The 24,049-nt window shown below is 36.0% G+C and overlaps 1 protein-coding gene across 2 annotated transcripts in view; it reads left to right on the forward strand.

The window, feature by feature from the left end:
• Positions 1-22,463, forward strand: part of SNX2 (sorting nexin 2) — a 31,247-nt gene extending 8,784 nt beyond the window's left edge. For both annotated transcript variants that reach the window (XM_088534710.1, XM_088534711.1), the window contains 13 exons: positions 7,435-7,598; positions 8,797-8,863; positions 9,073-9,116; positions 9,218-9,359; positions 11,923-12,001; positions 15,188-15,263; positions 16,555-16,668; positions 16,896-16,989; positions 18,785-18,990; positions 19,733-19,876; positions 21,062-21,142; positions 21,244-21,315; positions 21,971-22,463. In XM_088534710.1, the coding sequence (XP_088390836.1) occupies positions 7,435-7,598; positions 8,797-8,863; positions 9,073-9,116; positions 9,218-9,359; positions 11,923-12,001; positions 15,188-15,263; positions 16,555-16,668; positions 16,896-16,989; positions 18,785-18,990; positions 19,733-19,876; positions 21,062-21,142; positions 21,244-21,315; positions 21,971-22,021 (1,334 nt within the window). In that variant the 3' untranslated portion in view covers positions 22,022-22,463. The remainder of the gene's footprint in view (positions 1-7,434; positions 7,599-8,796; positions 8,864-9,072; positions 9,117-9,217; positions 9,360-11,922; positions 12,002-15,187; positions 15,264-16,554; positions 16,669-16,895; positions 16,990-18,784; positions 18,991-19,732; positions 19,877-21,061; positions 21,143-21,243; positions 21,316-21,970) is intronic.
• Positions 22,464-24,049: the final 1,586 nt, after the last annotated feature.

Raw genomic sequence — 24,049 nt, forward strand, 5'->3', positions numbered from 1 at the left:
AGCCTTTGCAAATCATTCTCTATTGGGTTTAGCTGTCACCTAAATTTCTGTGATCTGCTGCAACATACTGTCAAATTTATCAACCTGAAAATTAGCAAGAGAGGTAACATACTAAGAAGGGAGAACAGCTGATGTTCCTTGTTGCCCAAAGATGTTTGTTCAGCCATTTTTAATATGTGTAACTATTGACTTGTGAATTCGTAAAACAGAAGATTTAATCTTGCTCGTTACTGAAAATAGTGATACGTGACTTCTTTTTAGGAATAGGTAAGGTTTGCTTAGCTTTCAACAGTAAACTAAAAATTAAGCCATTCCTCTGTGAGTTTGTGTTTTCTCTCAGGAGTAAACACTTCTATCACACTCATGACAAAGCACATTTTTGTAGCAGACCTTTTAGGAGTTAATGTCTCACATACTGGATTATTGGAACTTTCAGAAGCTTGTTTGGAAGAGAAGTAAGATTTAATTTTCTTAAGTACCTTAACAGTGGAATACAGGATTTTTTTTCCTTCTAGGATTCTACAGCTTTAGTTGTTATTTTTATTTTTTTAGCAAGTACAGGTGCTGTTACAGTGTAGTATAACTGTCACATAGAGATAGCTAGCTAGTAATTTGTTCTGTAGGCAGCAGTGCAGCATTTCTTGTTTTGTGATTACCAATATTCAAGTTTGTGTTTATTTAAAAAGCATGAAGAGAAGTTAAAAGCCTTGTTTCCTGCTTTATAACCTTATTTAAGCTGACAAGCCCATTTTCTAGTTTTGCAGAATGATATTTCTGCAGAGATGCAAAGGGGTGATAAGCTGGCCTATGAGATCAGTCCCATCATTTCACTAGTATGAGATTTTTTTCTCTAATAGCTGACTATGATGGATGTCTTGGAGAGAGTTGTATGAAAATTCTGATCAGCAGTCAATAAACAACACATTGCCAATCCTTCATCAATTCATCACTAATTTGTCCATTTTCTGCTATCCGTTTTCTGCAGAATAGTCACAGAATCACAGAACACCTGGAGTTGGCAGGGAACTCTGGAGATCATCTGCTCTGGTCAAGCAGGAGCAGCCAGTGCAGGTTGTCCAAGACCATGTCCAGCTGGGCTATGAATATCTCCGAGGATGGAGACTTCACAGTTTTTCTGGGCAATTTGTGCCACTGTTCAACCACCTTCCTAGTTAGAAAGTGTTTTCTTGTGTGCAATTGTTTTTTTTGTGTTCAGATGTTCCTGTTTTGCCTCTTGTTCTGTCACTGGTTGCCATCGAGAATAGGCTGGCCTCATTCTCTTTATACCCTCCCATCAGATATTTATTATGCGCTGTCAAGAGCTCCCTTGAGCCTTCCCTTCTCCATGCCAAACTGTCTCAGCTTCTGTTTTTCCTTGTATGAGAGATGCTTTGGTCGCTTAACATAGACAAGTGTTCCTTTTACAGTTGTAGGAGCCTTTATCATTCAAGGAAAAAAGTATAATGTTTGGAATATCTTATACATATCAAGAGATAGATTTAAATGCCTTTTTTGCAGTACTAACACTATTACTATTTATTGAGTGAGTCAGTTGACAATTTGATTTGAGTACAGTCCTAGTTTCATCTTCATTGGTTCCCTAGTGTGACCATTTGATATAGAACTTTGTAGCATTTAGTTCTAGGTTGTTTTAAGTAGATAGGTATTTGATTATGACACTGTTGGGATGTGTTGATTAATTTATTAGCTCTCTGGGACAGGCTTAAGAGAACTGCAGAATAAATAATTCAGCAATAATCCTAGTAGTTTTGTATTTATTACCTGATCTTATGACTCTCAAAGTTGGGAAGCACTTAAGGAACAAATCTTTCTTGTACTAGTAATTTGGTTATATAGCTTCAAAATGTAAAGGCAACTTTTTGTAGCCATAGAGCTATCTGGAAAGAATATTTCAGGAAAACCAATTCTCCTTTGGCTGGAAAATATTAAATTAAGAAAAAAAGGTAAATATTGATAGGCTGCAGACAGAAGAAACAAATGTTAGCAGCCAGATTGTTGCAACTGAAATGAATGCTGTGAGAAAACATGCTTCCAGAACAGATTTAATGAGTTTGAGTTTTGCTACCAACAACAGTCTTTTAAAGGTAAGGAGCATCCAGTTGCTGCTGTAACATACAGGAGGTTTAGTACAACTGAAAGCTGTTTTTAGAAGGTCATTTCATCCACAGATGAAGGCTAATACAGTCTGAATGGGGGAAAAAAAAACACTCAGAAAAATCTTTCACAGTATCCCATTCTAAACGGGAAGTTTGTGTGGTGCAGCACTGTCCTGGTGGCGAAGTTCTATCTTTCTTGCATTGTCAGCATACAGGTTCTCAGAAGCAGAATCTGATTGATACTTCCATGCTGTACATTCAAAAGGATAACTTTTTTTCCTCTTTAGGACTGTTTTGCTTGACAGCGTTGCTAATTCAGCACTTTCTTGCACTAATTTGTGATGAGCAGAAGTAATGCGAGAAGGTTGCATTACTTGTGTCTGCTTGCTTTCGGTGTGATTGCATAATCCTTGCTTTCTATGAAAGCAAGACTTCCGTGTTTAAAAAAAAAAAAAGGGAAGAAGAAAAAACAAAATATTTTATTTTTTTTTCCTTTGGGTCTCCTCCATCCTGTCCACTAATCATGTGTTGTTGTTCTCTAGCAAATGTAAGTTTGATAAGTCTTTTTCATTATTGCCTGTAATAATATTGCCTAATGGGAAAAGAAGGTGAAGGAGAGAACACAGAGGAAGGTTTCCTGAACTGTCTTAATGTAACTCAGGATCTGAAGCTTTTAGGCTTTGCTGCTGTGCTTCTGTGGCAGCTATCAGATTACATCTGCAATAAATACTTTTAGGTATTCTTTGTCTCTGAATGACAGTCTTTGTCTGAATTTTGTCACCCCATTTATTAGTATTGTGGTTCCTGGGATAAGTGAGGAGGGCTGTATTGCTGTTAAGCACTGTCTTCTGTAGGATAAAAGTCAGTGTGTTTATTTCAAGCAGGAGAAAAAAGAAAAAGGGGGAAATAATATTTTTTTCTTATCTCATAGGGCATTTATGTTTGGAGGCAGCTTTGGTCACTTCTTCAAAGCACTCAAGGTTAAGAACATTTTGCACATATTTGGTTCTTTGTGCTTAGGAGAATCCTAATGAAGCTTCTAATGATAGGAGCATCCATACTAAAGTTCGCTCTCTTAAAACCTGGCCAGCTCTAGACTTCTAATGTCAAGATAAAAACAAACCTTGAATGACTATTCCAAAATGATGGTCTAACATGCTATATGTGACTACAGCTGAATAAATGTCATGGATTGGCAGTACAGAACATAGATATGCCTTCTGGTGCTTGTAGATAATGAGCAAATTGTAAAGTTGTTTTTCTGAAATTGGTGACAGATCACAGATCTGTCCCCACCGGGGACAGATACAATTTCCCCACTTCTGTAGTCTGGGTGCAAGATTACTTTTTATGTGCTTTTGTTTGTTCTGTTCTTAAAGCATCCCCTTGTGCAGGTTTGCAGCTACTGTGTCCTGGTCTTTAGGCACTACTAGATTTGTCTTAGGCTTTTCTTTTGGGGAGTTGGTATGGAAAAGGAGATGCTCATTCTGTGGACCGGACAAAATGCTTACTTGAAGCTCAATTGAATAGCAAAAATTCTAGCTAATAGTGTCTGTCAGGCATGTCATGTGACATGTCTGATCAGAGCAGTTGTGTATGGATGCCCAGCTGCCTTTTGCAAGCTATTTATTCAGTTTGAAGTCTCTTCTGAAAGAAATAAATGTGCAAAAGCATTTGAACCTATATTTTTGAAGTCAAAAGGAAGCCTTATAAGTAACTGACTATCCTGCCAACCCACCCCTTTCTAATAACTCATCTACTGTTTTGGACAACAGTGTCTGCTCCAAATTTGTGGCATCATCTTTGTAAACCTTTGAAGATAATAAACCAGTTTAAGCACTCGAGTGATGTCAGAATGTTAGAGCCCTATAGCATTTGCAGGTGTGATCTGTTAAAAATAGCTCATTCAATTCAAGTGATGATGTGTGATGAACTGGAAACTTGTATTTTCTGTGATAATGATGATTGGTGAATACTAATGGTGAGATGTAGAGAAACAGGAAGCACATCATGCTGAGATTGACCCACAAGCTTAAGTGTTGAAGGGTGTTGACAGAAACTTTTATGTAATTGTCTATGGAGTGTTAATTATGCATAATTAGTCTTCTGCAGCAGACTGTGAGGTTTTTTTTGTTACCTACTGGAGTTAAGCACTTCTATCTATCAAACCCTATTGATGAGTTGTAAAGTAGATATTAATGCGTTTAAGTCTTATGGCATTAGCTAGGTGGGAGTGCCTAGTATGTGTCAGCTGCCATTGCTGATGTGACTGTTGATCTTGACACTTTTCTTCTAAAAGTTGGATGAAGGAGTTTTAGTTGAAAATATAAACTGAATACCTCAAATGTTTTTCTAAAAGTATCTTAGCTTCTACTCTGAAACGTACTTGTTTGTGATGTTAATATATACACAAATGCAGGTCTGAAAAGGTGGGCTAGTGGGAAAATTGTGCTGCTGTTTTGTATGATAGCAGTGCAGGTTTGTAACAATGAATTCTCTTAGCTTCCATAAATCATACTTTTTCCAGGAAGAGAATGTTTATGTTCTGTTTTGTTCATTTTCAACAGTGAGAAATGTGTGCTCCAGATTGTTTAAGAGTGTCTCTAAAATGTGAAGATACCACAGCAAAGTGCATGTGAATCATGGTTTGTGTGATGGAAAATAGTTGGTGACAGGAGAAGGAAGGGCTTAAGTAAAATGGCTTATTTATTTATTTATTTCTCTCTCTGTTAAATATTCAACTGTATAACTTCTTATACATCTCTAAATGCTCTGATCCACTGATTGAGAGAGCTACCTCTTTTCCATGTCTAGATGTTGTGCTTCCAAGGTTTTATTCTGAAAGTTTCCTGACAACTGGCTGAGCATGTTTTCCCACCTGATCTGAAATTTTAAATCAAAATTCTTTATTGGTCTAAGATTCGATATTCTGCCTGTGACATTTATTGAGGCCATTAGTAAGTTTCTTTAGAAAGATTCAGCAGTTTTTACTGAAGTAAAGCAACATGTGTGGTAAGAAAATCAGTCTTTTCAGCAAAAATTCTTAGATAATATTTGTACATATTAAAAGTGATGAATATAAAACGTGCTTGCTTTTAAGGTTAGTTTGAAAATACTGTAGACATCTCTAATCTAAAACTAGGAAGAGGGTTGGAAGCGGGCTGGAGGAGGTAATTTTTCCCTTTTACTCAGCACTGATGGGACCACATCTGGAGTGTCATGTCCAGGCCAGAGTGTCCTCTTTTGGGGTCCAAAGTATGAGAGACACACGGACACACTGGAACAAATAGAGATGATGGACTGGAGCATCCTTCATATGATGAGAAGCTGAGAGAGCTGGGACAGTTCAGCTTGGAGAAGAGAAGGCTCAGGAGAGATTTCATCAGTGTATATAAATATCTGATCTGGGAAGTAATGAGGACTCTTCTCAGACTCTTGTCAGTGGTGGCTTGTGACAGGACAAAGTCAAATTGAAATACTAGAAGTTCCATTTAAATGTAAGATAGAGCCTTCTCACTATGGTGGTGGTCAAACACTGGTACTGGTTGCCCAGAGAAGCTGTGGAGCTAAATGTTCAAAACTGCACTAGACACAGACCTGAGCAACCGTTAATGGTACGGTTTGGACTAGAGATCTCCAGAAGTCCCTAAGAACCTTAACTATTCTGTTATTCTCTGAATTATCCCTCAGTGAGGTAATGACCTTCCCTAATGAATATACCCCCCTAAATGAAACAACCTTTATCTGCCTTAAACTAAAATATGCCTGTGTTTTAAACTAGATAAAGGCATGCTGGCCTTGATATTTGTTTTGATTTTGTTTTTTCCCTTGATAATAAAGCTCAGTTTAAGCACATGATCTTATCTGTCTCTGACATAAAGAAGGGTGCTTTTGTTAATGAAAAAAAGAAGTCAGGGACTGACAAGAAGTGTTTTAAATAAAAATGAGAAGCAGAATTGACTAGCAGAACATCTTTAAGTAGCACTGGGGATAAAACTGAGTGATTTTGATATATTTATTATGAATGATTGTAATATACTTCAGTAATAAATGATTGGATTCTGTTGCTGAGGATATTACTTCCAGTTTTGTTTTTAGGTGGCTACTAAGTGACAGGCTATTCTGGAGAAGCATGCAATAATATTGGGTCAAAAATGAGACTTCCTTTTTTCCATAACCTAACTAGTCTCTCGAATTTTAAAGGACATCTGGTCTTCAGAATTGCCATTTTCTTGAATAAAGATTTGCTATTCATCGTATACACCAAGCTTTAGAAAGATTAAAAGGAAGTTGGCTTATTTTCTTTTGAAAACTGAGCTGGTCATGTAGACTGGAGGTGTGCAAGAATAGTGTTTTTTTTCAAAATTGTGTAGTAAACTGTTTTGGTAGCTTATTTTACAGTGTACTTGTAGTACATCTGCTTTACTGTCTGAGGCTTGAACTTGCCTGAAGAACTTGAAACTTGGTTGTAATTCCAGGAACTTTAGCTTGTAGCAAGTCTTGTGAACAGGTGTGGAAATCAAATTTCATATCAAATGATTGTTTTATGGTTAATATTATCTTTAAAAAGTTAAATTCTTTAGAAAGTACATTTATTGAGAAGCACAGCATTCGTTGCTTAGACTAGAAGAGAAACTTTTATACCCAAGACGTGTTGTTTGCCACTTGTCAAAACCAATTATTCTGGGGAAGTGTGCCGGTTATTTAGTGCAGAGATTTACATACTCTTTAAATAATCTGAAGAAACTCTTGTATAAACTGTTTTAAGCACAAAAGAGCTTGAAGAAAGTAAAAATAAGTTAGTTCTACTAGTCAGAATGCCTTATTTGCTGATACTTGTATTTGATGTATCGTTTGCTTTTGGTGAAGGGGTATGTTTTGCTTGTTTAACTTCGCTTAGAAACTTAATTCTCTTGGTATGCTCAATTATCAGGCTAGATAACTGAATCAGCTATTGAATGCAAAAACTAAAATTGACAAGGAGTTAAAGAGCAGCGAGCATGGTGAAAAGAATGTCACAGGTTTCTGCGATTATCTCTTACAGAAATGAATGACTCAGTACTATGGGTACTCTAAAAGACTCTTTACCTCTCAGGCTTTATATCTGTATGTTCACATATATTAAAAAAACTTACTTCAGCTAATGCATGCAGGTGAGCTCCGTACTTGTAGTAATTATATGTTAAATAGGTGCTATTTAGAGGTGATCTTATTAGACTTGGATATTGTCACTTTTTAATGTGTGTGTATGTGTGGTATCTTTGCACATTTATCTCTATTGTGTAAAAACATGTTTGCAAACTCAATGTTTATCTAGAAGCCACAGAAGAAGTATCACTGGACAGCCCAGAGAGGGATCCAATACTCTCTCCAGAACCGACGCCTGCAATCACTCCTGTAACACCTACTGCACTAATAGCTCCCAGAATGGAATCAAAAAGTATAACGACCCCTGTGATTTTTGATAGATCCAGAGAAGAGGTACTAAATAAACTTTTAAGTTATGGGTTGATTACCATGGAAATACGACATTAGCTTTTTGAGGATTAAAAAAAAAGAGCGGTTCCTAAATTATGACTCACAGAATCATTCTTTGATGAACGGACATATATAAGATGAACTATTCCATTTATTTTGCACTGAGTATTTAATATGAGTTTGACTCTTGGAATAGCTTCATTATTTGTTGCTTAAGTGATTAGGCTAGTGATCTGTACTGTGGGGAGTAACATTCCTACAGGCCAAATAATGCACCAATATTGTGAAGGTGTGCGTAGTAGCAAGTGCTGAGTTTGAGACAGAAGATGTGTTGGAGATTTATGGTAATTCATACTATCATGTTACAGATTTTAACTTGGAATCTAAAGCTGCTGTTAATGGGGACATGGAGAAAGCAGTTGTTACCACTGTCCTGCATATTAACAAAGAGATGAGGCTGATCATAGTATTGCAACTTTTAATATTTTGCTATTTATATTTTGCATTCTGTTCAAAGTCTGGGCCCTGGCAAATACTGCTCGTTCTAGAATATAGACTTACTAGGCAGTGTTCCTAATAAATCAGTTTGCCCAAATGAGATTGGTCTGAGTTCCAATAATGACCGTTTCCCAGATGCCCCTAAGTGGCATTTTATTCTGATTTTTTTTGCCTTCAACATAGCCACACAGTCCTTTCTGCCATGGTATTTCTTAAGACATCTATTTTATTGAACTTGTGCATATTGCATGAAAGGAAATCCCCCATGATCAGAACCCAGGCAAGTATCTGAAAATTCTATAGCTGTTCCCCAGCTGGACTACAGATACCATTAATAATAAGGAATATTGGTCTTTTGATTAGAAGCATATATAAACACTGCAAGTGAACAATTTTGAACCTCATTTTTTGCTGGAATAGCAGCAGTTAAATGAATTTTCCCATAATAGAAATATTTACTACAAATTCTTAGGCCAGCAAGACCTAGGAAGAGGCTGTCGCACCAAAAGTTTTTGTAAGAAGCCTCAAATCCACACCATTATTAGACCCTCAATTTAAATTAGATAGATTTTTTTCTTCTTCTTTTTTGGATTATTCAGACGTACTGACTCTTCCTCCTTTCCAGTACCCTAGTCCTACCCTTGTACTTATAGATAATATGCATGCATATAAACTTGTTGAACATCGTGTGTACTTTTTCTAGATTGAAGAGGAAGCAAATGGAGATTTGTTTGATATAGAAATCAATGTGTCAGACCCAGAGAAAGTTGGTAAGTTCATGTCTTGAACCTGGTGAGATGGTACACATTCTTACCTCTTGAAGACTATTCTGAGTTTTTAGCATAACCTTTTATTTGGTTATCTTTTGGGCAGATAGAATATCTAAGTGAAAAGTTACTTAATGTTTATTTCAGAACAAAAAGTATGTAGAAGGACTAGTGTAACTTGCTCTAGAATAAGTATTTTAATTTTCTTACAGGGGATGGCATGAACGCTTATATGGCATACAGAGTAACAACAAAGGTAATTAGTGCAATAAATATTTGCATATTACTTCATAATACAACTGAGTAGGTGAATTAGTAAATAATGACTGAAATGAATTCTCTTTTATTTTTTTAAAGACATCCCTTTCGATGTTTCACAAAAATGAATTCTCTGTCAAAAGAAGATTCAGTGATTTTCTTGGTTTGCACAGCAAATTAGCAACAAAGTATATGCATGTGGGTTACATTGTGCCTCCTGCTCCAGAAAAAAGTATTGTAGGTGAGTCTAAAAAGCTTGGATGTATGAATGCAACTTAAGCACTGCAATAAAAATGAAATATTTTAATACTGACTGTGTTTGTAAAATAAATGCTGTTTTGTCTAACTATTATGTACTGCTTATCAGGTGACCTAAACTATTATTTATGCTTTCCCTTCTGTATTCTAAAGAAGTTGTGTTTAAGTTGGAAAGGTATGTACTGGCCTCTTCCTAACTCAGAGCAGTGCTGATAATAAGAAGGACATTTCTCTTAATGTGCGTCCTTCTGTTTCTTATCTGTCATTCTTTCTGCACTGTTGCCCCTTAAGAGCGATTAGTCTATCAAAACAAATGTTAAACTAAAGTTTATTTTTAACTTGTGCTGTTATCTGTTCCCTGTAATACACAGAGCTTCCTATGTGCTGTGCATCTCTGATACTTAAGTCTGTTTCTTTTGATTGTTTGTTTTGTTGTTCATGAACACTGAAACTTAGTGCTTCCAAATTTTATTTCAAAATCTGTTTTTGAGTGCCCTCCCTCTTAGTAAATTCTTTGAATAAGCTGAGGAGCAAGAGTGAGGTATTGAAGTGACTTGATTGCCCGGTTTTGATCTCTAAGTAGTTTTTTTCAAAATTACTAGGTGTTTAAAACAGCAAAAACTGCTGAACAACCTTATAACGACTGCGAGTTTCGCAGTTTCTTTTGTGGTTTCCTGTGTAAATAACCGATTGGACTTTAGAAAGCCATCCTGTTTGATATGTAGGCAAACCTTTTTTTTTCCCCCCCCCCTCTTGGAAAAGTTTTGTCTGTAAATTTAATCAAGGCAGCTTTAGAGATAAGTAGTAAAGGACAGATTAACTAGTTGTAGGGAGGAGAAAGCTTGGAAAAATATTCTTTTAATTTTGTGGAAAAGAACTTCAGTTTGGGGAAGTCGTAGACTCAAACTTTGGGGTGGCTAGGGCAGGGAGGAGAACCTGCATTTCAGAATTCAATCCCAAAGTCAAATGGTGAGTTACTTATTGTGGAAAAGCATGTCAAGCAGAGTCAGCAGTGAGCTAAAGCTGAATGTTCATTTAAACTGCCTAACTGCATTTTGGAAAGTCTTGTTTTTTGTTTTTAAAAAATATTGCTTAAGTTGTGGATTCATTCTTGTGAAGGAGTAGAATGCATGTGTTATAGAGATGCCTTAGCACTTGCTCTTAAATAACTATAAGTCAGCAGAATAGGAAACTGATGTTATCTAGAATTAGCTGACAATACCAGAAGTGAGGAATTCCTTCTTCTTAGCAGTTGATGGCATTTTCAGTTCTTTTTCCTACGAACTTATGTTACCATCCTATATGAAGTATCTAATCTGTTAAACTGCAGTATTTCATCCTTTCTGCAATTTAATATTAATGAGAGTAAACACTAATGCCAAAATAGAAAGGCATACAAATTAAATGAACTGTGTTTGTATACATTAACCTTTAAGAATATATTAATTTTGCAATTTAGTGTTATGTTAACATTGTAGTATACATTTGAAAAACATACTGGTGGGATTTATTTCCTTCCTGTTATGGAGAGGGGAAAATGCTAAGGCTTCACTGAGAAGTAAAAGTCCCTCCTTGTTCTTGGAATGATAATTTTTGTTTATTGGTTAATGTGTGAAATTTCTGATGTCCAAAGGTTGTTGGGAGGGGAATGACTTGGAACTGCTGATTTAACAAGTCACAAAGTACATATTCAGATTTTTTTAAAGACTTTCAGATCTTCTTGAAGTGCAGAGGCAATAGAGCAGAAATCAGTGCAGGAAGGGGAGAAAAAAAAAAAAAAAGGTTTGGACTGTATCATAACTTTCTGTCCTTGTGCTTCAAGAAATAGGTGGGACTTAGGCTCCTAACCCTATAAGCTTGTGTATTTGGGTAGCATGAAAGACACGGCTCTCATTCTGAGTTCTGCTGCTGCTGAGTTTGAATATGTTTCCCATACCATGAGACATCAAGAACAGCCATTGTCATGATTCTTTGTCTGTTCCTCTTGAACAGAGGATGTGACATAAAGCTGAACACACTCCGCAGATTTTCTCTTCCATTCTGTTTGTATTGTTTGTATTGAAGCATGCTTCAGAATTTTCAGAGCTGACTTGTTTGTCACAAATAATGAAGACTTTTAATTTCAGAAATTAGAATTTACTAGAATTAAATTTTGATCATGAATATAACAGTCGTTAGGCTTATAAACTGAGATTTATTGTCTTAGTCCATTTTATTAGGGTAACTGTGTTATTTTTCTGAATATAAGGATCCAGTAAGATACTGACCTTTTAGATTGTCTTTTAGGTTGTAAAAGAAAATATAACTAATATTTCTAACATGAATTGCAATAGATGTATACAGAAAACTGCTTATTTGATGGGTCTATTTTTTTCAAAAGCATGCAACATGCAGTGTTCCTGTTCTTGGTATTCCTGTATGGTGCTTTTTGTTATAATGTGACTTAAATACGTAAATATCAGTGAGATTCATCTTGTAGTCATATCAGCTACGTTAGTGATTCCTTATGATAATGTAAAAACATTATGATGCAATTTTCTTCAAAGGCATGACCAAGGTTAAAGTAGGCAAGGAAGATTCTTCATCTACTGAATTTGTAGAAAAAAGAAGAGCAGCACTAGAAAGGTAATGTATGTATCTAACTAAAACTTGTTTAGCCTCAAAGTGACTTATAAAATACTACAGAGGCTCTTTAGCTGGGGTGTGGGCCAATTGGTTCTGGAAGGATGTATGGAGCTACTCAATTTTATGTTGAAGTGGAATAATATCTACTTAAAATGGGACATTCTGTGTTATGCGTGAGGAGAATTATGCCTACAGCTTTTCAAACAGTTCCCTTGAAATGGAGCTTGCTGGGATGCAGTAAGCAAATCTTTGTTCATCAGCTTCTTTAGGCATTTTGGTTTTAAATAACTAAGTGACTTCAGCAGTGGATCTGTTCTGTATAAAATTGCTTGTTGCATAGGGCAAAGGATGAAGGACACCTGAAGTCACTTGAAACTGAGCTGGCCACCTGATTACTTACAGTGCTTTTGTATGGCTAGTTGAATCTTCACATAAGAGACATCAGATCTGTCATCTAACACTGGTATACAGCTAGCATTGATCTGGAGTCTTTGCTGTATTTGGAATACTTTCACTAAAAAGTTGACACAGGTAGTCAAGCTTTGGAAAGCAACTAGTGGAAAAGAGTTCTATAACTTATGGTCATGTACAGCTGAGTCATATGTACAGTACAAACGTACCAAAAATGTAATTTTGGTATGATTTTATAATATGGCTATTACGATGCGATTGCATGATATGAAGGCAATGTACTATTTAACAGTTTGTTAGAAAAGCTAACAAAAATCAATAGGTTTTAGAGTGACAAGGAGCATATCTAGCAGATAAGCTATGAAGCTATTGAGATTTTAGTCTTCCAGAAATAATCTTAGCTTAGAATCCTGTTGCTAATCTTTCTATAACCTAGTTATGCAGTTGATAAGGATTAACTGTACATCTGAACTGATATTGACACTCAAAATACTGATAGGTTGTCCTGTCGCTAAAGACTAGGATATAGCTTATGGCTTGCCACTTAAAACTCTGCCCAAAAGTTACTGAAATAATTGTATCTCTTGGAGCAAAATCTGAAACACAGTCTGGGTAATCAGCAGTCCTGTCACTGAAGAAGTGGTGCTGTGAGATATAAAGACTCAGAGTATCAGCCGAAATTGGAGTTAATTGGACTTAACTAAACAGTCATTTCTACACAACTTCAGATCTCTGTGGTAGAGATGATTGGTTTCTCTCTTGGTTTCTTATTTGAAGGACAGGACTAGGATTAGGAAAAGCTAATTGACAAACCTGTGTGCCTGCTCTAAGTTCTACATTTCTTTTTGTTGTTATTGTAATAAAGTATATACTACTTCTGATAGGTACTGAGCACTGCTTTTGTACTGGGGAATGGGCAGTCCTACTCTTGGCAATGTTGGGAAAGCTTTGCAGTGTATTTCATTTGTTTTTGCAGAAACAAATGAGAAATCTTATCTGACAAGGGACAGCTTTTTCATTAGCTGGCTTTTCCATTCAGAAACAAACAAAAAAGTCCCTTACGTACCCAGATGCTCGATGCTCAAAAGGTATTTAGAGGCACTGGGTTTGTTACTTCTTCATAAAGCTGAGGAGAACATGTCTGTGTGTCTCAGAGTCAGATCAAAGCATCTGATTCAAAATTGCTCTCCCTTGAACACAGAGCTGTGCGTTGAGTGAGAAAGGAAGCAGTCTGGCTTTCAGTTGAATTTACTGAAGTTTATGCCCTAGAGCTGGGAACTTAAATACTACAAGTCTTCTGGGTATACTCAAGCACACCTCTAGTTGTCTCCCATGAAAATGTTAGTCATCTCCCTTGGAGAAAGTGCTAGTCTGTAGGAGAAATTGGAAAGAAAAATCTCTTTGGCTGCTTGCATTGTCAAGTTTAACTTGTACTTACTTGCTGTTGAGTGTCAAAACAATCTAGGAAAAAAAAGAGCAATTTAATGTATGAAATAATTTCACCACAATTCTTAGCTCCTTTAGGAAGAAAAATAAAGATGTGGTGGCCATATCTAGTGGGAGATGGAGAAAATTATATTGGAGAAAATACTCATGCTTTCAGTTAAGAGTCCCAGTCTGCATCATTCTCTAGGGCAGTTTCCTTGTGATTGCAACTGTAATGGGGCACTTCTGGGATTTTGCAGTTTTGCACAGCTTAAATTTTGCTCAAGCCTCATCTGCAAAACACTATTGGTAGTGTTCTGTCGGTGCATTTTAATTTGCAATATTGCCTACTTTCTTGTGGTCTCTTGAGGTGTTTAGTTTCTATAAAGCGTTCCTGTAAACACTGGACACTCTCCGTGAATCCCTAGTATTAAAATTGGTTGTGGTAAGCTCACAGCAGTTTATAGGAGGTGAGTACTGCAGAAATTTCCCTCTTCAACTTGCGTAATATTGAGACATTTAAGTGTTTCTGCTCAGATCTAAAAAGGAAGGAGTTGCGTTAATTTAACTTTTGAATGGATGAGTTCTGTAGAACTAATATAGGTTGAACACTTGGCCTAACCAGCAAACAAACAGTACATACCTAGAAGATGATCAACTTCTCCAGTACCTCCTGTAAATCTAAAGTAAGCCACCCAGAATTAGCTGTGACAAAAAACCTGTACTGTTCACTGCCCTGTACAAGAATATTTAAACAAGCTCCTGTCTTTTCTGTCTTAAATAGATTGTTAATAGAGTGAGGAGGATGTCATCAAGATGTTGAAAGTATCAAATATATTGCTATATTTTAATACCATGCCACATCATTATGATGGATCACATCCTAAGGAGTTTATGATGTAAATAAGCTATGTTAAAAACTCTAGCCAGCAACCTGTAGCTGTAATCATGCTTTGTTATGTGGTGCATGGGGCTGCACTAGTTACAGTCAAAAGTTTCTGGTTTTTTGATAGCCTTCACAGGTTTAAGTCTTAAATGAATATTTAAGCTGCTTATTGGTCCTATCTCATGACTCTCTGGAGAACTTGTGCCCTGGAGGAAGGTGACAGAATGCATAAGTATGATTTGAACACTGAGTAGAGAGGCAAAGGATTGAAGGGGCATGGAGACTGAACTATCCTCTGACCCTCTAGATGTGACTTTACGAGAGTGTTCAAGCCCCAGCAGATAATGAAGGGAGGTTGCGTGCTGCCTGCAGTGTACCTGCTCTTTAGATAAAGGACATTTTCCAGTGCTGCAGGCGCATTAAATCTGTCTTGTTATCTAATATTTTAATTTTTAAAATCATAGGTATCTACAACGAACAGTAAAACACCCAACCTTGTTACAGGATCCAGATTTAAGGCAGTTCTTGGAAAGTTCTGAGGTATTTAAGTTCTTTTAAGTTCTCCTATATGTTTTCAGGTATGGTAACATGCAAAGTAGTATGCTCTCTTTGTGTTGAGACATAGACTCCTAAACTCCTATGAAATCAAGTTGGATTGTGTCCTTCATGGGACAGAATGGCAGATGACTGCTTAGGTAGTGAGCTGCAAAGTCTTCTGCCTATAGTGCTATTAAATATTAGATTGGTTGTGACCAAAACTTACTGTTCAGTGATTCCTAATACTACATTAATTGGTTTGTCCAGTTGTGAGCGAACCTTGTCATATGCATAGTGAAAATTCATTTTACTCTTGCTTAGGTTAGGAATTAACAGAGCTGTTTCCAAGCCAATTTGCTTCCAGGAGTCAAGCTTCAGTTTTACTGGTGGGCTAATATGAACAGGCTTGCAGTGCTGCTGGCCATGCTAGATGTCTTGTGGATAGAGGATTTCAGTCACCAGTGCTATCAATCTGGCACCCTTCACAAACATTAAATATATTGCAAAACAGATCATCTGTTATGCTTATATAAAAGCATCAGTCATTTTATAAATGTGCATAGTGGATTTGCTGTAATACTGCACTGTCTTTTGGCCAATGTCAATATCTTAGCTTTGCTAATAAGTCACAGAGGCCCTGCTACTGACAAAAGCATCATTGATAGATAACTTAAAGTGGATTTATCAATGCTGCTGACACAAAATATCAGATGTGAGGGCCAAATGATTTGACATAGGATCCATTTTGTACGCATATTCAGATGAACTTTAACAAAGATTAATATCAATTGAATTTAACTTACCGTGAAAATTTCTGAGTGTCTTGCAAATTGGCAGTTCATACAATGTTCTGGAATTAGGTTTAGAAATCTGGCCTGTATTTAAAAGTAAGGACATCATTTTTATTTTATGATCCTTAGTGCGAATCTTGCATTATATTTATAGAATTTTCGGTATCTTATTGTGAATGTTAGCTTTTCTGTTTTTGTAGTGCTAGTTGTTTCTCTGTAATGCATAGATGACTAGTTAGGACCTTAGCTAGTTCATAATAACTTTTGACAAGTAGGTTGTTTGTTCCATTTAAATGTAAAGGTGTAGAAGAAAAGTAAATGGTCTGTATTTTTAAGTTTTCCTCTGAGAATGTAAAAGTAGTAAATCTGTGAAATTAGATTGCACTATATTGAAGCACATAGGAGTAAAGAAAACACTATATCCTTTTCTTTCCCCCTGGTGCCCAGTTAAACCTCCAGCCTTTTAACCAGTCTGTTTGCCCTTATTTGTCATTCAATTCTAGCTGCCGAGAGCAGTTAATACCCAGGCTCTGAGTGGAGCAGGAATATTGAGGATGGTGAACAAGGCTGCCGACGCTGTCAACAAAATGACAATCAAGATGAATGAATCGGATGCAGTAAGAGCTGATTTTTCGACTTGAATAATGAGATGAATTAATGAGGCTCAACAATTGCGTTTTAAAGCTGTAGAACTAGAAAATGGGATATTAATTTACTTATTGGCTTGGATTCTTAGTTGTATCAGTTGACCACCCTGGCAGTACATGGATAATTTGCTTCTTTAAAACAAGAAATGCTGCTGGTAATTTAATTTGTAGTGCTTGACTCTTTCATCTTTTGTCAGTGGTTTGAAGAAAAACAGCAGCAATTTGAGAATTTGGATCAACAGCTGAGGAAACTTCACACCAGTGTTGAAGCATTAGTGTGCCACAGAAAAGGTAAATTTATTTTTTCTGACTGCGTGAACTTAAATATTTAGAGCTTTAAAAATATTAATGAACTAGGAAGTTAATAATGTTAGAGCTCTAAAGTAACAAAGTTTTACATCAGATTTTAACATTAAAAAAATCTCCTAAATGGACCTTTTGATTTAAACTATTCTAGCATTGATGGTATTATTTTTAGTGTGTATCCCAAATATCTCTCAGCCCTCCTCTTGAACATGAAAGTTACTATATTGATTGGTATAGAACTTCCCCCCTCGAAGAGTTTTAATATTGAAACTAACAGAACTACAGTAGATGTCCATAAATGTATCTGTAAATCTAATGGCAAGAGGCTTTTACTTTTAAACAAAAAGTGGCTGCTCAAATCCATTTAAAAATCTTGTGGTTGAGCATTGTTCTGTTAATTGAGTTTAAGCCCTTAATTGGGGATTTGCTGATCTTAAATTGGTCCACATAGCAGTATGTCATCAAAGATACAGTTTAAGTAAGTTTTTTTCTGGTTAGGTAACTAGTCTTAAATTATTTGAAAGTGAGAGCAAGCATACCCGTAAAGTTAATATTTCAATGGCTTATGCAGCTGTTTTGTCAAAGACTGTTTTCCATCAGATGATTTTAAAAAAATCAAAACTTTAATTTGGTAGTATATGGAAGATTATAAATGTACCTTCTGACACTGCTACTTAATTTTAAAGAATGGAGGTCACCTTTCAACACTGCTTTCAAAAATGCATGAATGTGTCTTAAGCTCATTTCCCAAATCTCTACCAGCAATCATTCTCTGTAGTAGAAGATCTTTGGACAGCTGTCCTCAGGGTTAAAGCATGTTTTTAAGATGAAAGGAACATGGAAAGTGAATGTGTTTGAATACTGTGGATTCGCTCTTAGATGCGAAGAAATTGAGTTTTATAGAGCTGTGTTAAAATTGTGAGAGTTTGGGGAATCAGATTTTTTTTTTTCTTCTACAAACATTTCTGGTATTCTGATGATTCTACAAAGCCATCACAATAACAAATAAACTTGTACTTCTAATCCTTATGTAAGTTTGAATATGACTTTTTGTTCAAAGGTGTTTCATAGGTGTTAATGTTGTACAGGATGACTTAAGTGGAATTTGATGAGATTTGTTAATGAATAAGCTAAAAACTTCAGCTTCCTGGATACTAGTCATGCTGGTGTGTGTGTGTTTTTTTTTTTTGTTGTTGTTGTTTGTTTTTTCATATGTATAACTACATACCTGACACGTATATTACAGGACATGCAGTCTAATTTAAGATAGTTTAGTCAGTAGAATAGTAGAGTGGAAACAAGTTCTACTCTGGTGTTGATATTCCCATTGAATATTTCTTGCTGCTTTGCCCTTCCAGTTGCATGGGACCAGTTACCCTACAGATGAGTTAAGTGTTTTGGACTTGCTTTGTAGGTGACTTGGCTTTTGTTTTGCTGGCAGTTGGATAATACCAAAGTGATAGTATCTTTTATGTCTTGCCATGCAAGATGGGCATCATATAACAGGTTCAGCAAATTATTTAACTGATACTGGGGAATTTGGGGTGTGCTATGTTCTCCCAGAAGTGATTTTATTGTGATCTCCCTGAGTCACGGGCGTGGACCTTATCATGAGGTTTGGGAAATAGTGTGTAGTGTGTAGTTTTATTTTTCATCTAGCAAAGTCAAGGTTGCTGTTGGGCGGGAGCGTCTGCACAAGCAGAGGTTTTAAGATGATCTGTGTTGAAGTTTAACATAAGATATTAACTATGTTACACTATATATTTCTCCTGTATTTCAGAGCTTTCAGCCAACACAGCTGCCTTTGCTAAAAGTGCTGCCATGTTAGGCAACTCTGAGGACCACACTGCTCTATCTAGAGCTCTGTCTCAGCTTGCAGAGGTTGAGGAGAAAATAGATCAGTTGCATCAAGAACAAGCTTTTGCTGATTTCTATGTGTTCTCAGAACTGCTTGGTGACTACATTCGTCTCATTGCTGCAGTCAAAGTGAGTACTGCTAGGAATAATATTAATTTTTGCTTAAAGTCACACTTAATGCACTCCTTAATTTAGAGACTTGGATTAAATGTGTGTTCCTGTGCATTTGCACACTTCATTATGCAGTTAAGACTGAGCTTTTGCCTGAATTCCACCTGAGTAATAAAAACAAATCCATAATCCTCATTTATAATCCCACAATAAAAATGGTTGTCAGAAAAAAATGGGCATGGATTAACAGGAATCAGACAAAATGCCAATGGTGTGGCATGGGCAACAGTGTCCTAAGAATTTTATCTGGAAGTATTTTTGAACTTGTCAGCTTGTTTGGGGGAAATTACATACACACACACTCTTTAATTCTGCTTCCTCAGTACTTTGCTAGCAAAAATAGATATTTAGTCAATGAAAAGGTTTGATGGAATCTATACTTAGAGAAGCGTTTGTGTAAGGCAGCACTTTGTAGCGACTGCTTTGGTAGTGTTGTGAAGGAACAATGCAACGAAAATAAAATGTTACGGGGCACCAAGGTGTCAGCTCTAAACAGGCTTATTGAATGCCCCTCTATTTTTAGGTGGTACTTAGCTATGTAAGCACACTGCCAAATTAAATGCAAGACCACTTGTGGTAAGCACAGTGAAGTGTCTTCGAATATACTTGTTGCAGCTTTTTCCAAAAATATATTTCATTAATTGGAATGTAAGTGGTTCTAACAGTTCCAACTGCTTAATAACTTTGTCCATCTTAACAGGGTGTGTTTGATCATCGAATGAAATGCTGGCAGAAATGGCAAGATGCTCAGGTCACCCTACAAAAAAAACGTGAAGCTGAAGCAAAGCTCCAGCTTGCCAATAAACCCGATAAATTGCAGCAAGCTAAAGATGAAATTAAAGAGGTAACACTATCACAAATTTCCATTATTCTGGAGGCCAGTCTTTTTACGTTGGTTCATTGGGCATCAGTGCCCAACTTGAGACGTTTTTTTGTTTACAGATCACTTATTTGATGTTTTCCATATTTACTGAAATTAAGAGGAATTTGCTTAAAATATTAAATGTGCGTAGTCATTATTCTTTCTAAGATCTGTAAGGCAGCTGACATCTGTTTCTACAGAGTCTGGGAAACGGGAGGAAGGGATATGGACAAATTTCAAAAGGCTTTTAACTGTTACAGGTGACTTGAGTAGACAGAGGAGTATCCCTTGGATTGTAAAACTAAAGTCTATCTAAAAAGACTAACGGAGAATTGTTCCCTTGTTTTGCTTAATGATGCTGAATTTCTGTCCATATATATATGTGTGTATGTATATTTGGTATAATTTCAGTAAAAATAACTAATATGTTGCAGTGTCATAATTTATACACTTTTTCTATCATGCTTCTTTAAGGAAATTGAAGAGGTAGGACAACTTATTTAATATTAATGCATATATTCCAGTTATGTGTCAGTATTCTCTCATTAAATAATGGGAGAACATCAATGAAGTTTTCAAGCTGTATTATGCTATTTTTTTTTATTTGGCTGCCTCCTTCATCACTAACCACATGCAGCTTTGTTCCTAACTTTTGCATATAGTGTTGAAGGTCCTTGTAGACTGGTGAAATTGAGCGTCACTCTTGTGTGACCACTGTCTTGTTGTTGTTGTCTCTCTATGCCACCTATCCAGCCACCATACAGAAAGTGAGCTGAAACTCTCTGACAGAAATACTTTCTGAATATTTGAAGCCGTAGGAAATGTATGGTGACCGTTTCTAATGTAAAAACCAATTGCTTCTGTAGGGTTATTTCTTTTTTGGGTTATTACAGAAGGTTGTTAGTAAACTCACAATTTGAGTATGATGATGCTAAGTGCTAATTACTGCCATTGAAATAGCATTCAGCAATGGGGAATATATAATGATAGTCCTGCTGGTAGAGAGATCAAAGTGGAAGTGATAATAATAATAAATATATATATATATACACACACACTACTGTATATATATATTTGTGTGTATATATCTATATCTGTGTTAAAAAGATACTGATGATTTGAATGAAGAATGTAAAGCCTTATCTCTGCATGTCTTTCCTTTGCCAGTGGGAGACAAAGGTTCAACAAGGGGAAAAAGATTTTGAACAGATCTCCAAAACCATTCGCAAAGAAGTGGGAAGATTTGAGGCATGTATAAATGTTCAAATGGCAATTTTACTTTAATAACAACATTCCAAGCAAAATTGCTTAAGAGTTTAATCTGCCATAATTGTTTTATTTATTAACAGAAGGAACGAGTGAAAGACTTTAAAACTGTTATTATCAAGTACTTAGAATCATTAGTGCAAGCACAGCAGCAGGTAAGGGAAACTTTTCTGCATCCTTATAGAAGCTAATACTGCAGTGTATTCCATATAAGGTTAATGTAAAAACATGGGCTTTATGTACCTAAAACAGAGAACTGACTCTAGTCTGTGGTACATTGCTGAACATAGTGATTGCTGTCACCTAGTTATATTACTGTTCTTACTTGCATAACTCTAATTCAGGAGAGCAAAGACGCTTTCTTGGAGAAGTGTGAGGGAGTAGTTTCTCCTGTTTTTCCTCTGAAACCAAATTAATATTTTCACTTGCAAGTGGGAGTAAAGTGTATTAAAAATGTGCTTAAACTTACTGAAGATGCATGAATGCTTTGGTCTTTTTTCAGTTAAAAAAGAAAAATAGTGTGCTGAATGTGTTATAGCAGTAAAATAACTTTCAGTTAAAGGTAAAAATAACAAGCTGAACTGGAAAACAACATTTTTTCACAGGATATATATAGTGCTCAATACATAATTGTAGCTGTGAGCAATTTGTGCATTTGTTAATTGTTTTTTGTCTTTCATTGTGTAACAAGGCTAATAATAATATGAAGCATCCATATTCTTACTTTATCCAGCACACCAGGTGGAAGGTGTATGAGTTTTCTTTTCCAATATTCTGTACCTAACAGTAATTTTTTTCCTTCTTTCCAAGCTAATAAAATACTGGGAGGCATTCCTACCTGAAGCCAAAGCCATCGCATAAAAGAAGAATATTCCAAATAACAAGACACTCTGGATGTTTGTCCTGGATAAAAAAAAAAAAACTAAATTCCACAGTAAAATCACTTTAAAATCATCCAAATAAACCACTCTATATTTTATGAATTAACATGTGGCTCTTTTATATACTACAGCATTTTATTAACAAGCTGCATGTCCTGACTCTCTTTAAAGTGGACTGTGGCATGAAGTTCTGCAATACATTGCTGAATTGAACACTATTGTGTCTTAATACTTGCACTAAAATGTGCACTGCAAGGCCAGAAAGCAGATATTTTTGTTCTTTACAATACAATGTTCTGTAGTATGTTTACCTGATCTTTATGAAACAAATTTAATTGCATTGATTAATGTTCACTTACACATTCCTGTATAAAATCATGTTTTTGTGATTACAATAATAAAGGGATGTATCTTGTGAAACAGTTATGAAGCTCTCTGGTTTGTTTCTTACAGATATTTACTATGTTCTTTGAGGTAGTATTTATAACAAATTGAGTTATAACCCCAGCAGAAGCTAAATATCTGGGAAAGAATGTCAGTGGCTGTGCTAAAGATTCTTGAACAATTATTTGTGGTAAACTGTTTTGTTCTTTAAATTTGATTCTTTGCTACAGATATTCTTTTTACCTGAAGTTATCACTGCCTTGGTAAACTCTAATGCCTTGGTATTTCTGATAGTCTTTTCTGAATACGTTATAAACCTCCTGAAGGGCTAAGATCATGTGCTGGTCAAATATAGATATCATACTAGACTGATAAACTTTGTCAGTTTAAATCTCTTCATGAATGGTGTGAAGATGCCAAACAAACAAACAAAACCCAACACTAATTCTAGTAATTGGGGGAGGAAAAGAATTTTTGTTGCTTATGGTCAAGAATAAGGAAATAATACTATTTCTGAGCAAGATGGAAACTTGAATTCGGCAGAAAGATTGTGCACTCTGATTTACACAAGGAAATGAGTTAAACTTTCAAGATGAGTGCCTTCCCTTACTTCTGCAGAGTTCCGTTGAGTCAGCATTTTTAGGAATTTTCAATGACACTGGCACAAACTAAGCAATTTGAAAAAGCCTTTATCAAGCTTTTCGGGAGTATTTTTTTAAAACAGGCAGAAATGCTAAATCCTTAAGCTTGTAGTAACTTTTGCCTCAGCCTTAATCACTTAATCTGTAGTTGGTCCTGCTCAAGTTTATAACAGGTTTGTGAAGAATTTGGACTAGGCATAACACGCTGAGTGTTGTGATATACTTGGCTTTGGCTTGCTTGGAACTAATGACAATAGATAGGCAGCTCAACATTAACCCTGAAGTTAGTTACAAGTTTGAGAATGGGTACTTTCTGAATTAAAGACTCAGTTTCAAAATGGGTAGACATGTGCTTTCATGTTTCATGATCTCTCCTTTTAAATGCATATTCTCCAGCTTTACTTGCTGTTGATTCTTTTTGCTTGCATCACGATCTGAAATGAGACGAATTCTGGATCAATTTCTTTTCTCAGTGAAGAACCAGCACCTTTAACATAGGTGAAAAGCTGCTTAGCCTTCCAGCAGGGATTACTGTGACTTTCTGATTATACTAGATGCTCAAAATAAGATTATGTAGAGTGTGCATCTTGTTTGTTTCCTTAAAAAAACAAAGCCTGATGGAGAACAAAAGGATAATAACATTTTTGGAATTAAGTGGCAGGACATTATTAATACAACTATTTCACAGCCTTTAGTGAAAGGTTAGTCAAGGTTAATTTAAACACCATACTTGAGTAACTATCTTTTTTTGGCTTACATAGAACAGGCATTTTTCTAGGATCTGTTAGGTTTGCTTATATTCCCTTAAATCATAGAGACTGAGAGGCTGCTGATCAATAAACTTTCCTAGTACAAGAATGAGCAACATGTGTACTAGCATATACTACTCAAAACAAGTGCATGGAGGTGTTGCTGAGCTGTTTTCTCTGGAGCTCACTGCAGGATATTACGCTTGTGTAAGTGTCATTTTCCTAGAACTCCAA

The sequence above is a fragment of the Tinamus guttatus genome, unplaced genomic scaffold (genome assembly GCF_059628265.1).
Source record: "Tinamus guttatus ecotype Peru unplaced genomic scaffold, ASM5962826v1 Tinamus_guttatus_pri_ptg000591l, whole genome shotgun sequence".
Classification (NCBI taxonomy): domain Eukaryota; kingdom Metazoa; phylum Chordata; class Aves; order Tinamiformes; family Tinamidae; genus Tinamus; species Tinamus guttatus.